General features: G+C 37.9%; 1 protein-coding gene across 1 annotated transcript; it reads left to right on the top strand.

Annotated features, from left to right (window-relative positions):
• The first annotated feature begins 2,478 nt into the window (after positions 1-2,478).
• On the top strand, positions 2,479-15,430 carry GKN1 (gastrokine 1). Its single transcript, XM_082426132.1, has 3 exons — positions 2,479-6,666; positions 7,619-7,729; positions 8,648-15,430. Exons 1-3 carry the CDS (start codon positions 6,508-6,510, stop codon positions 8,801-8,803), a joined length of 426 nt encoding a protein of 141 aa, XP_082282258.1. The 5' UTR covers positions 2,479-6,507; the 3' UTR covers positions 8,804-15,430.
• The last annotated feature ends 294 nt before the right edge of the window (positions 15,431-15,724 follow it).

The raw sequence follows: 15,724 nt of genomic DNA, 5'->3' as shown, positions 1-15,724 counted from the left end.
GCCTGGCTTCGAAATCTGTGGGCAGAGCAGGCTTTATTTACTCAGGGGCTGATTTGCCCCACACTAACCCTGGGCACTGGGACCACCACCTCCTGGGACTGACTCCCTTGGTGCGTCACCATAGCCAATGTAGGGCAGCACCTCTCCAGCTGGCTCTAAAAATTAGAAGTGAATAAATATTTTGCATTTTTTATCTTCTGGCTTGAGCATCTACTTTATGAAATTCTAATTTTAAAATGGGCCTATGGAGCATCATATATGTGCCAGTATATTCTAGGTTCTGTGGAGGTGACAAAAACACATCGACATGTCCTGTCTTTCTCTCAAGGGAGGACAGGAAATGTATAAAACATAGCTATCAGGGTGGGAGGGAGCAAGAGACTTGCTCATGCTTCCTTAAGACTTTTGACCTTGGATGAGACTAGGGTTGAGGTCAGGGTTGACACCGCCATACACACATATACACATTTTCATACATACCATACAAAGTACAGAGGAAGAGGTTCTTCTGATTTTTGAAGCCGTTGAAATAGCAATATTATATAAAGGAGGAATTTTTTTCAAATCCAAGATTTATCCTCAGAGGCAGCACAATTGTTTTCTCCCTAAGGAAGTTGCCCCCCAGGAATGTTAATAGATGTTAGGAAAAATAAATCAATAAAAGAAAAAAGAAAAATCAGGTTCCATGGTCAGTTAAGTTTGGAAGAATCTGGATGAAACAACATGATATAGATTTCTTCTCAACAGATTCCTGGGCACATTTGATATGTGAATGTGAGTTGTCTATCTCTAAGAGGGAGATTATTGAACCCTGAACTGTATCTATCTACCTATCTATCTGTCTGTCTATCTATCTATCTGTCTATCTATCTATCTATCTATCTATCTATCTATCTATCTATCTATCTATTTACTTGTCATGGAGCATCTTCAAGACCAGCATTCCATAGGCCCACTGGAAAATATGTCAATCTCAACTCCTTGGTAAGATATGATGAACAAAAAGTATCCTAGGCACTGCACCATGGACCAAAGTGACTACCCATGGCTGAGTGTAAAGGCACCACACTGTCCACTCTGACTTTGAAGTGATGTGACAATTCCTGAAGCAGATGAAAGCCTCTTCACAAAGCCCAGAGATAAACCCACACACATATGGTCACCTTATCTTCAATAAAGGAGAAAAGACAGCCTCTTCAATAAGTGGTGCTGGGAAAACTGAACAGCTACATGTAAAAGAATGAAATTAGAACACTCCCTAACACCATATACAAAAATAAACTCAAAATGGATTAAAGACCTAAATGTAAGGCCAGAGGAAAACATAGGCAGAACATTCTATGACATAAATCACAGCAAGATCCTTTTTGACCCACCTCCTAGAGAAATGGAAATAAAAACAAAAATAAACAAATGGGGCTTAATGAAACTTAAAAGCTTTTGCACAGCAAAGGAAACCATAAACAAGACGAAAAGACAACTCTCAGAATGAGAGAAAATATTTGCAAACAAAGCAACTGACAAAGGATTAATCTCCAAAATATACAAGCAGCTCATGCAGCTCAATATCAAAAAAACAAACAACCCAATCCAAAAATGGGCAGAAGACCTAAATAGCCATTTCTCCAAAGAAGACATACAGATGGCCAACAAACACATGAAAGAATGCTCAACATCACTAATCATTAGAGAAATGCAAATCAAAACTACAATGAGGTATCACCTCACACCAGTCAGGATGGCCATCATCAAAAACTCTATAAACAACAAATGCTGGAGAGGGTGTGGAGAAAAGGGAACCCTCTTGCACCGTTGGTGGGAATGTAAATTGATACAGCCACTGTGGAGAACAGTATGGAGGTTCCTTAAAAAACTAAAAATAGAATTACCAGGGCTTTCCTGGTGGTGCAGTGGTTGAGAATCTGCCTGCCAAAGCAGGGGACACGGGTTCGAGCCCTGGTCTGGGAAGATCCCACATGCCACGGAGCAACTAGGCCTGTGAGCCACAATTACTGAGCCTGCGCGTCTGGAGCCTGTGCTCCGCAACAAGAGAGGCCGCGATAGTGAGAGGCCCGCACACCGCGATGAAGAGTGGCCCCCGCTCGCTGCAACTAGAGAAAGCCCTCGCACAGAAACAAAGACCCAACACAGCCATAAATAAATAATTTTTTTAAAAAAATAGAATTACCATATGACCCAGCAGTCCCACTACTGGGCATATACCCTGAGAAAACCATAATTCAAAAGGAGTCATGCACCACAATGTTCATTGCAGCTCTATTTACAATAGCCAGGGCATGGAAGCAACCTAAGTGTCCATTGACAGATGAATGGATAAAGAAGATGTGGCACATATATACAATGGAATATTACTCAGCCATAAAACGAAACAAAATTGAGTTATTTGTAGTGAGGTGGATGGACCTAGAATCTGTCATAGAGTGAAATAAGTCAGAAAGAGAAAAACCAATACCGTATGCTAACACATATATATGGAATCTAAAAAGAATGGTTCTGAAGAACCTAGGGGCAGGACAGGAATAAAGATGCAGACGTAGAGAGTGGACTTGAGGACACAGGGAGGGGGAAGGGTAAGCTGGGACAAAGTGAGAGAGTGGCATGTACATATATACACTACCAAATGTAAAATAGATAGCTAGTGGGAAGCAGCCCCATAGCACAGGGAGATCAGCTGGGTGTTTTGTGACCACCTAGAGGGGTGGGATAGGGAGGGGAGGTTGGGAGGGAGGCTCAAGAGGGAGGGGATATGGGGATATATGTATATGTATAGCTGATTCACTTTATTATACAGCAGAAACTAACACAACATTGTAAAGCAATTATACTCCAATAAATATGTTAAAAAGAAAAAGAAAAAAGAAAGGAAACCTCTTCACAGATGGCTGCCCTCCATCCCAGGCTTAGTGATCTTTTGCAGCTAAAGAGTAAGTTTGGAAGAGATCAGTGGACACATTAAAAACATAAACAAAATCTTACCACAGCTATACTAATCCACTCATACCAACATTCTGAAAGAGATGTGGGTAGTTAATCAAGCTTTACACCATGTCACTCAGTCCTGTGATTCCACTCCATGCATATATGGACAATCATGGGCTCAGGAAGGTTTCCAAAGGGGAAATTTATAGATCAGTGATTCATGAGATATAGTTTTTCTCTTCAGCAATTTGATTTACTAGCTTCCATTTGTAAGAGAGAGCAGGAAAAAAAAATTGAAACTTTAATTCACCTCCAAGATTGTTTTGAGCATTTACTTGTTTGCCCAAGTGACAAGATCTACTCTCTGTTTCCAATGAAAACATTTTTTAAAATTATTTTAACATCATTTCTGAAAATTAAATTCTCTAGAAACAAATAAGAGGACAGGGATTCCTTTTATAGCTCCAGGAAAAAAAAGAAAAAAGTTTCCTCCTTGGATATGGAGAAGACATGATGGAGGCAGTGGTATGTGAGTTGGGCCTTGCAAAATAAATAGCAATTACCAATTAGAGAAAGGCAAGGGGTTGGCACTCCAGGGTGAAGGAACAACATGTGCGAAGGCATAGAGGCATGAACCATCCTGAATATTCCCACCAGAGTGGAACTGTGTTGTAGCTGGAATATAGGTTTATAGAGCAACAGATACAACTGGGGAGACTTTGGAAACCTTATTATAAAGGACCCTCTGTGCCATTCCAGTGAGCTTGAAGTTTATCTTGTAGGCTGCCAGTGAAAGTTGCTAAGCATGGTAGAGTCAGTTTATTTATATATGTATTTTTAAAAGACAACCTTAGGGAAAATGTGGGGGAAATGCACTGGAATATGAGAGACTGATGACCAGAATGATCAATTACACAACTGCTGTAAAAGTCCAGGTGAATGAAGCTGTGGGCAAAGCCAGAGTTGAGAGTCAATTCTGACTGAGATGAAATGACAAGGTTTAGTAACTAACTGGATGGTTAGAAAAAAGACCAAAGAGAGCCCCAGATTTTCTAACTAGATGTATGATCCTATCATCCAAAGAGCTCAGGATTGCAGAGAAGGGTATAGGTTCTGTGGGAGTAGCTAATAGAACATGTTTAGCCTAAGCAAAAGCAACACAGTGGCTTGGTTAAAGGTACGAAGAGGAAACCATTCCACGTTCTTACAGGAGCTGCTATCTGCAAGGCCCACAGTTTCTTGCCTTGTTTGGTTTTAGGGATGATTCTTTTTCTGAATCTGAGTAATATCAATATACAAAATACCCACACCCACAGCTTCAGTTGGACCAGAAGTTATCATAAATCATACTGAGTTTGTTTTGATATCTTCAACTTCAACAAACGGTGAGTCAGATCAACTCCATGTCAAAATACCTTGCTAACCAGACGGATATTCCAAAAGGCTTCCTGGTACACCAGAACGTAGCACAGATAAGGAAAATGGAGAAAGATAAGTCTTGGACCCTACCTGTTCACACCTAGCTTGAGTAAAGCTGGTCAAGTACAAATATGAGGAGACTTTTTTTCTGAGTCCCTGCCTGCCTTCTCCCCGGCTTCATTGCTTTGGTGAAGTCAAGATGAAGTTCACAGTGAGTAGATTTTTCCTTTTGAATTTATTCCCTTATAACTGGAGACTGTTAATATTCTGAGCTAAGGGGGTCTGCTTCTTATGACAACATCACTGTAATGCAAAATTTTGTAAAAATAATAATAATCTCCTTTCTTTTCATGGAATCATGGCATTTATAAGCATCTCTATAGAGAAGGATTGTTATACTGGGATTGGTCAGCTGCCTGAGCATCTTATACTATGCTATCTTTAAAAAAATTACTTTCCAGATCTCCTGATTCAGGTCTGGGCACAGAGCAAGCAGTCTCTAACCCTAGAAAATGTCTGACTTTTCATACCTTCTTAAACTCCCTTTTTGACCAAAACTTCTGAGTATGTTTAGGAAAGATAAAAAGCCTATTATCAAAACAAATTGGTGAGAGACTTACTGTCACATTCTCCCCTGTGAAATGGATCTCTAAGTAAGGAAGTTTTACCTTGGACCCTGTCTGTAGCCATTTAGTTATGAAAACACTTGAAGCATGAAGCTAGTGCAATATCTCACTTGTGGTTCCATGTAAAAGGCTGAAGAGTGTAGCAAATGGACCACAAAATTCTGCCAAAGTAACTGGTGGTGCTGTGTGTCTCATAACAGGATGCAAAAGGGCTAGAGTCAGGTGAATATTTTCATGTTTTGACATACTAAACATCAAAATATATTACAGCAGACTCTGTTTCATAATGAAGTTGCCAAGTGTGAAATAATTTTCTCGAAATAAGTTCTATTTTTATGTTTTGGTTTTTTGGCCACGAGACATGTGGGATCTTAGCTCCCCAAACAGGGATCAAACCCTCACCCCCTGCATTGGAAGGTGAAGTCTTAACCCCTGGACCACCAGGGAAGCCCCTAGAAATAAGTTCTACTAATAGGAAGGTTAAAAAAAAAAACAAAAGAGCTCCAGACACAGGTCAGATCTGGTTTCTCTTCTGGTTCTGCCTTGAACAAAAGGTACACCTTTGGCCAAATCACTCAACTTCTGAAGTTCAGTTTCCTCATCTGTGAAAGGATTATGTTGTACTAATTGATCTCTAAAATTTCTTCCACCTCCGAATTTTTTTAACCTCCTTCTTCAACTATCAGGGGAAACATCAAACCAATTTTTTAAATTACCTTGAATTACTAGTGCAGTTCTCAAACCATTTTGTTCCAGGCAAAGGAAATGAAGATAGGCACCCAGAATCATGCACCCTGCATAAAGCTCTGTGTTCTGAGAACAAGCGTTGTGTACTCAATGACACATGACTACATCAGGTGTCCTGGGACAGTGATTGACTTCCCTTCTGCTAAGCACATTTCACAGCCAGACACCCCATCCTTGGCTTCTCATCATTCATATCCAACCTGCTTACTAATCCATTACTTTAAAACAATTTTTAAATAAAAAGACTACTGCTATTAGGGGGTCTAGGAAGAGAAGAAACATTCAGGTCAATAAATAGGAAAATTAAATTAAATCATTTTCAGATGTGGTTCTCAGAACTTAAAACCATTTTCATACCATATATGCTATTCATTTTCAACTTTATTTTTCAATATACTGACACTTCATCAGTATTGCATAAGACCTACGTTAAAAATTCTAAAACAATCAACATAATTACTTATAATTTACCTACAATTCAACATTATCATTAAAACTTTCTATGGTTAAAAAAATAGAAGACCAAAGAAGAAGAAAAGACAGGCCACTCAACAGAGTGGTAAAGTTAGTAAGTGTTTTTATAAGCTTAGATAAAGAAAGAAGACGAGGCCATTGTTTTGCCATTTAACAGTAAACCAATGTTACTTGTGATTTCAGATTGTCTTTGCTGGACTTGTTGGCATCTTTCTGACTCCTGCTCTTGCTAACTATGTAAGTCTCATTTTTGAAAGTGTGTTACCAAAATGCATTTGCAAAGAAATGCGGTATTAAATCAATGTCAATTTCTTGTAAATTTCAGAATATCAATGTCAACAACGACAACAGTGGTGGAAGTGGGCAGCAGTCAGTGAGTGTCAACAATGAACATAACGTGGCCAATGTTGACAATAACAACGGATGGAACTCGTGGAATTCCGTCTGGGACTATGAATCTGTAGGTAGCCCACATGCAATTTCTGTTCTTTGCAAAATGGCATTTCTTTTTTAACGACAACAAAAATTGCCTGCTAACCATAAAAAATTTAAAATGATGTAAATTCTAACTGCACATAAGCACAGAGTTATAAGTAAAAATGCCTATTTTGCTCACCCAGTTTCACCCCCTAGATATAATTGCTGTTAATAAGTTTCTCACAGTAAGTTAAAATTCATGCCAGCGTGAATAGTGATTAGGATCCACTATGCTGTGAGGCTATAAGACAAATATGACATCTTTTGCCTTACCTGCAGACACCCTCAATAAAGACAAAAGACCTTCATAATATTACTGTTGCCAAAGCACAATCTATCTCACTCTATCGTCAATTTCCTTCTAAAAAGACGGAAATTGACATTTCATCTGTAACTCAAAAAAACCAAAGGAAATGTAAATGACAATATTAATTAGTAAGAGAGTAAAAACAAAAAAACAAAAAAACAGTTGTTTCTAGTTAGAACACCCAGCTCTGCAATTACCAGCTCTATATTTAACAAACTTTGTACTTTAGAAAAACCAACTCCTTATAGTTTCAGTTTTATCATCTGGTCAAATAGAAAACGAATTCCTGTCTTACCTGCCTCCTTGAAATGTTGTGAAGATCAAAGGAGATTAAAATATGATAGTATTTAACATTTTATTTCAGCAGAACAGACACATGTTGAGGGACTCTTCCCAGGCTAGAACCTGATGCAAGTTCAACACTCAGTCTCTCCCTCAAAGAGTTTGTGGTCTCTCCTTACAAGTGTTAGTAATAAATATGACTGCAAAACAGGTTCAGATCCAGCACTTTTATCCCAGTTCATCGTGATCTCAGAGTTCCATTTCCCTCTGCTGGTGAAACGAATTTCTGATGAGGAAAGCACCTTGGAGAACATAACTCCTTACCATCTACCATCTTCTTTAATAGGGCTTTGCTGTAACCAGGCTCTTTAACAAGAAGTCATGCATTGTGCACAAAATGAACAAGGCAGTCATGCCCTCTCTTCAAGCCCTTGATACATTGGTCAAGGAAAAGAAGGTAAAAATAAAAGTCTTTTTATTTTTACTTGGGGAAGTCTTATGATTTCGAATAAATAATGAGAAAGTCACAGTTGTTCCCTCTTGACCACAGTATGCTGTTCTGTGGAGCAAAAAAGGGAAAGAGGAATTGGTAATTGCCTGAGGAGAGAGAGCTGCCACCACACTCAAATGCTGTGGCTCACACCTGCCTCCACAGAAGCCGATCAAAACACCTCACCTTTACTGTTAGGGGAGCAAAGCTCTGCTCACACCAGTGGGAGCCCTCAGTACTTCAAGGACTTTTTTCTGCAAGAGTTGGTTAGGGTTATTTGATGTAGCAAATAAAAATAGAGGATACCCAGTTAAGTTTGAATTTCAAATAAACAATGGATAACTTTTAGCATAAATATGTCCTATGCAATATTTGGGACATATACTTACAAATGATCTGTTATTTATCTGAAATTAAAATTTAACTGGGTGTCCTGTATTTTATCTGGCAACCCTAGTTGGGGTAGGTGGGGAGAGGGGATCTATCATTCTTTAAAATGTCAGCCTGAGTTTATATCCCTATAACTGATAAGTGGGTAACTTTCACTGACAGTGTAGAGAAACTGCATTCTCAGAAACTGATTATCATATAAATCAATCCAAGAAATATAAGATGATCAAATGAGGTTCAACCTTCAGAATAAATTTACCCTCAGACTTCTGTTTATATGAAAAGCTGGGGTTTCAAACCAGCTAAATCCCTTGGGACACTACAAAATTCTGAGATATACAGGGCTGGAATTGGTCCTTCTTCATTCTGATTATGGAAAAGTTATAGCCAAGCAATACCCCTTTGTTGACCTTGAACCCAACCACCAACCCAACAAACCACTGGGCTTAGCACTCCTTCTCTCTCCTCCTTTCCACCTGTCTTGTGCACATTCAGCTTCAGGGTAAAGGACTAGGGGAACCACCTTCCAAGAGCCTGATATACACAGTCAACCCTGACAAAGTCGACAACCTGGACCAGTTTGGAAAATCCATCGTTGCCATGTGTAAGGGGATTCCAACATACATGGCTGAAGAGATTCAAGGTGAGTAGCCTCTCTACTGTGCACTCCAAGTTAATGCTGGTGGGATTGTCAGACTATTTTCCGGGGATGTCCACAGAGGACACCAATTACTCGGGAGATGGTAATCAATGTTAACACTTCTGTAGCGCTTGCTTTGTGCCACGCGCTATTCTACGTGCTTTAAGTGTGTTAACTCATTTGCTCCTGACCGCAATCTTATGTGACAGGTTTTATTGTTATTCTCACTTTCTGATGAGGAAACAGACACAGAGAGAGGTCACAAACCCCTTGCCTGGGTCAATCCTAAGCATTTTGGCTCTGGATTCTGTGCTTTTAACCACCCTGAAATATTTCCTTTCAAGGGTGAATCTAGAGTAAACTCAAGACATATTCAAAGAAATGCATGAATCACTAAATGAAAGGAGAACGCCAATAGACTCTATTGGCTTTTTATAGCTCAAACAATCACTAATTCTGGGCATTCAAAGAATAATTTACGTAAAAACAAAGAGTTCACACGGGAACCTAACATAACAGCAACTTTCCTGATCTCTGAATTGATTTAATCTTGATAGCTAGCTAGCTAAATCTTGAAATTACTGCAGAGCTAGTTTGAAAACTGTGTGACATTCCTTGCCTCTATCCCCTAAAAAAACAGGTCCTTGAAAAGGCATTGGTATTGGTTTCTTCTTTTCTTTTTATCAGAGGCAAGCCTGATTTTATACACAGGAAAATGCTTCAGTATTGATGTACTCTGGATTCTGAACATTTCCTTCTGTGGAGCAACAGTGGAGAACTAAAAAAAAAAAAACGTTGTTGTGGGTTTAGCCATCAGAATATTCTATGCAGAAAAATATGGGTTCTAATGGTTTTTAATCATGTCATTCTGAAATGTTTTCTCCTAGTCCTGTCTGGTTTCTTTAAGTGTCAATAAACCTATTTAGCACTGAGTTCAATTTATACTAAAATTCTTTATGATTTCTATTTGGAATGCACAGGATCAAAAAATGCAATGGAGTGGCAGCAAGTTTTCGAAGTGCATTAGACCCAGCCATTAGCCTATACACAGGATGTGTCCCTTATAAAGAACCCCTTTAGCTGCTTCAGATACTACTAACCACAGCTCTGGGAATAGCTCCAAGACCATCCAACTACCATGAAGACAGCTCTATAATTGATGTGCACAGTAACGTTTTAAATCAGCGAAGGCAGAAATCCACCCAAAGTAGCTTGAGCCAGAAAAGAGGAGGAGGTGTATTACAAGGATATTGGAATATCTAAAATACTCTTAGGGCAAGAAAAGCAGCTGGTATCAAAAAGACTGAAAACAGGAACTATAGTGGCACCAAGACTCAAGTCTCCTTCTCTCTCCCTGAAGCCACATATTAGCTCTTCTCTGCTCCTCTTAAATTCAGCTTCCCTCTTCTTTCCGTCTTGATGACGTTTTCTGTACTCATGGCAGAAGATGGCCAAACCAAAATGTGAGCCTCATCTCCCATGTTTATGTGTCTTTCCAGCTCACGAGGTCAAGTCTAATACTTTTGAATCCAAATTCCAATTTTTCTTCACCCTGTGGGTTCAAGAGCCCACAACCTCTACTCTTTGATGGCCAGGGGAGTGAAGTCACATGGTACACGTACAGCATTGGGGTCTCCACTGAAGGAGAATGATCTCAGAGAAAACAGATGTGCCTCATGTTGTGTATTCCAATATGAAACTACAGTTCATTTTTAAAAATTACTCCCATATATATTTTTTTAAATCCTGGAGAGCATAAAAGAATAGATATCTAATCCATTCCCATGTCTTCATATAAGACATCCCTAAATAACACTAACAAACAAAACTAAAGGCATTGAGTGCCACCATTTGGAAAAATGCCAATATTTACCAGTCCTTATCGGGAAAAATTATCATTTTCTCTATCCTGAGGCAATTCCACTGCTGTTCATAAGAAGTGTACTACCAGCATAGTAGAACTTCCCAAATATCCTGAAGCCATGAGATGTGGAAACCTGTCAAAAACCCATCAAAGATCAAGATCTTAGATACTGCCCTCTTATGAGTGAGAAAGAAAGAAAACCATGGCTCACCAACTGGATACAATGTCATGTAGCTGACTTCTGGGAAGCAGTGAATCCCATGTTTCTTAGAAGAATTCTCTCATCACTATTTCAGGATAAGAAATTAAATTCACAAAAGACCCCGAATAGTCAAAGCAATCTTGAGAAAGAAGAACTGAGCTGGAGGAATCAGGCTCCCAGACTTCAGACTATACTACAAAGCTACAGTAATCAAGACAGTATGGTACTGGCACAAAAACTGAAATATAGATCAATGGAACAGGATAGAAAGCTCAGAGATAAACCTACGCACATATGGTCACCTTATTTTTGATAAAAGAGGCAAGAATATATGATGGAGAAAAGACAGCCTCTTCAATAAGTGGTGCTGGGAAAACTGGACAGCTACATGTAAAAGAATGAAATTAGAACACTCCCTAACACCATACACAAAAATAAACTCAAAATGGATTAAAGACCTAAATGTAAGGTGAGACACTATAAAACTCTTAGAGGAAAACATAGGCAGAACATTCTATGACATAAATCACAGCAAGATCCTTTTTGGCCCACCTCCTAGAGAAGTGGAAATAAAAACAAAAATAAACAAATGGGACCTAATGAAACTTAAAAGCTTTTGCACAGCAAAGGAAACCATAAACAAGACAAAAAGACAACCCTCAGAATGGGAGAAAATATTTACAAACGAAGCAACTGAGAAAGGATTAATCTCCAAAATATACAAGCAGCTCATGCAGCTCAATATCAAAAAAACAAACAACCCAATCCAAAAAGGGGCAGAAGACCTAAATAGACATTTCTCCAAAGAAGATATACAGATTGACAACAAACACATGAAAGGATGCTCAACATCACTAATCATTAGAGAAATGCAAATCAAAACTACAATGAGGTATCACCTCACACCAGTCAGAATGGCCATCATCAAAAAATTCAAACAATAAATGCTAGAGAGGGCGTGGAGAAAAGGGAACCCTCTTGCACTGTTGGTGGGAATGTAAATTGATACAGCCACTATGGAGAACAGTATGGAGGTTCCTCAAAAAACTAATAATAGAACCACCATACGACCCAGCAATCCCACTACTGGGCATATACCCTGAGAAAACCATAATTCAAAAAGAGTCATGTACCACAATGTTCATTGCAGCTCTATTTACAATAGCCAGGACATGGAAGTAACCTAAGTGTCCATCAACAGATGAATGGATAAAGAAGATGTGGCACATATATACAATGGAATATTACTCAGCCATAAAAGGAAACGAAATTGAGTTATTTGTAGTGAGGTGGATGGACCTAGATTCTGTCATACAGAGTGAAGTAAGTGAGAAAAAGAAAAACAAATACTATATGCTAACACATATATATGGAATCTAAAAAAAAAATGGTCCTGAAGAACCTAGGGGCAGGACAAGAATAAAGCTGCAGATGAAGAGAATGGACTTGAGGACATGGGGAGGGGGAAGGGTAAGCTGGGACGCAGTGAGAGAGTGGCATGGACATATATACACTACCAAATGTAAAATAGATAGCCAGTGGGAAGCAGCCACATAGCACAGGGAGATCAGCTCGGTGCTTTGTGACCACCTAGAGGGTGAGATAGGGAGGGTGGGAGGGAGACGCAAGAGGGAGGAGATATGGGGATGTATGTATATGTATAGCTGATTCACTTTGTTATAAAGCAGAAACTAACACACCATTGTAAAGCAATTACATTCCAATAAAGATGTTAAAAATAGATAAAAATTTTGAAAAATTAAAAAATAAAAGAAATTAAATTCACTAGGAAGATATAAAAATTCTAGATTATATACACCTATCAAAATGTATGAAAGAAAAATTGTAAGAATTTCAGGAGAATTTAACAATCTCACTATAGTATTAAAGATTTTAGCACATATTTCTCAATAACTTACAGTTGAAACAGTTAAGGAGAAAAAATGGATGCAATTAACAAGCTTATTTTGATGAAGATATACAGAACACTACAGAATACATATTCTTCTTAAGCATGTATGGGACAGGTACAAATATTGATCACATGCTGAGGCATAAATCAGATCTCAAAAACATTCAAATGATTTGTATCAAAAAGAACACATTTTTCTGACCTCTATTTAATTAAAATAGTATAATTATTCCCCTCCGAATAAAACAAGATGGTCTCATTTGTTCTGAAATTAGGCAGCATACTTCTAAATAACACATGAGCCAAAGAAAAATTCATGATGAATAATAGAATGTATTTAGAACAGTGCAATAATGAAAGTGCTGCGTATCAAAACCTTGTGAGCAGCAGCTATAACAACTTGTTTTAAATGTTCATTTTACAAAAGAAGAAAAGCTAAAAATTGAGTCAAGCATTCAAATTTAAAAATAAGGGAAAAGCATAAAATATCAAAATAAGTAGAAGGAAAGAAATAATATGGATAGTATCAGAAGTAAATACCATAGAAAACAAGTATACACTAGTAAAGCTCAACAAAGCCAAAAACTGGTCCTTTGGAAAGGCATAAAATTGACAAGCTTTAGGTAAAACTGGCCAGAAATAAGAGAACTTACAAGCAATACTAGTAATAAAAATGATACTAAGCTAGGGGACTTCCCTGGTGGCGTAGTGGTTAAGAATCTGCCTGCCAATGCAGGGGACATGAGTTTGAGCCCTGGTGTGGGAAGATCCCACATGCCGCAGAGCAACTAAGCCCATGAGCCACAACTACTGAAGCCCACGTGCCTAGAGTCCATGCTCCGCAACAAGAGAAGCCACTGCAATGAGAAGCCCGCGCACAGCCCCCACTCGCTGCAACTAGAGAAAGCCCGTGCACAGCAACAAAGACCCAACGTAGCCAGAAAAAAAAAAAAAAAAAAAGATACTAAGCTACAAATGCCACAAATATTAAGATGTCAGTAAAATGATATTGTGAACAACTTTATATAGATAAATTTGAAAGCTTGGGTAAATTGAGTATCTAAAAACCTAACCTACCAAAGCTCACTCAAGAAGAAATATAAAACCTGAATAATTATAACCAGTAAAGGAATTAGTTAAAATGTTGAAAAACTTCACACAAGAAAATTCCAGGTCAAGTTGGTTTCTATGTTGAGGTTTTACAAACATTGAAAATATAGGTTATTCTAATCTTATAAAACTATTCAAATGTATGGGGGCAGGGGGAGAAGTTCTCTCCAATTCATTTCATGAGAATACTATTTGCTTGATTCCAAAACCTGGCAGGTATGAGAAAGGAAAAGTACAGGGCAATCTCTGTCATAAAAACAGATGCAAAACATCTCAACAAAATGATAGCAGACCTATTGAGCAAAGTGTAGAAAAGATAATACAGCATGACTATGTGGGATTTTTCCTAGCAATGCCAGTTGGTTTGATATTAGGAAATCAATAATGTAGTTTGCCACATTAAAAGATCAAAAGACAACAAACTTATGATGTATCTCAATAGTAGCAAAATTACCTAATAGAGTTGAATATTCATTCACAATAAACAAGCAATTCTTAGGAAATTTGGAATTAAAAGAAATTTCATTAAATAGACCAAGACCACCTAAAACTTCATTAAACAGACTATAAGCATCATGTAAAACAGTGAAAGTATTTCCATTAAAACAAGAAACAAAACAAGATGCCTCCCATCACAACTTCTAGAAATGTTGTGCTGAAAGTAAGTAAAGTAAGAAAAAGAAATATTAAATATAAAGATTAGAAGGAAAGAAAAGAAGAAAAAACTATCATTATGCCCAGATGCCATGGTTTTCTGTGTAAAAAATACAAATCTATAGATAAGTTATGGGAGTCAGAGCATTTAGAAAAGTTTCTGAATATAAAAATAACCATCAAATATGAATTGCATTTCAATATGTCAGCAGCAAACATACAGAAACTTTATTTTTTTTAAATAACATGCATAATAGCAGCAAGAGATATGACATACCTAGGAAAAATTGTTTAATTTATTTAAGAATATTTCTTAAGTATCTGCTACATGCATAGCACTATTGCACACACTTGAAATTCATCAGCAAATAAAAATGAAAAGATCCTTGCTTCATACAGCTAAAACATGAGTTACAGGAGGCAAAAATAAATGACAAATACATTTAGCAAACAGACAAATACGTAAATAAATAGGATATTTGGTAGGATAGTATTGTGTACTATTAATTAATAGGATATAAAATGAGAAATGCTAAGGGAAAACTGCAGAGCAGGGTAAGAGGAATCAAGAATGCCAGGAGAGAAGAGGCAGTTTGTAATTTTTAATAAGGATTTAGGATAGGCATTGTTGAGAAGGTGACGTGAACAAAGACTGAAGGAGATAGTCAGCCATGCCAATATTTCTGGGAGGAAAGCATTATGGGCAAAGGAAAATTGCCAGTGCTAAGGCCTAAGGCAGAAGAGTGCCTGGCATATTAAAAGTACAGCAAGGACGCCAGTGTGGCTGAAGCAGAACAAGCAAAATGGGAAATAGAAGGAGATGAAGGCAAAGAGGTAATGGGGAAACAGATTATGAAGAGCCTTGCAAGCCAGTGTCAGAATTTTATAAAATAGAGAGACGTTGCAGGAGTTTGAGGCAAGATAGGATACAATCTTACTAAGTAATAAATTAAACAAAAGATCTGCTAGACTTCTATGGAAACTTTATTGAGACACATTAACGTAGACTGAATAAATGCAGATAAACCATGGTCATAAATTAGGAATTCAGTATTATAAGAATGTCAGCTCTCCCTCAATCTATAGATTCAGTGCAATTCAAAACAAATTCCCGATAGGTCATGTGTATGCATGTGTGTGTGATACATGACAAGCTTAATTTAGCATGTAATGTACATCGAAGATCAAAG

Source organism: Balaenoptera physalus (genome assembly GCF_965194825.1).
Source record: "Balaenoptera physalus genome assembly, chromosome: 15".
Classification (NCBI taxonomy): Eukaryota; Metazoa; Chordata; class Mammalia; order Artiodactyla; family Balaenopteridae; genus Balaenoptera; species Balaenoptera physalus.
Note: the sequence above shows the minus strand (reverse complement) of the source record. Positions and strands in the feature narration are given on the sequence as shown.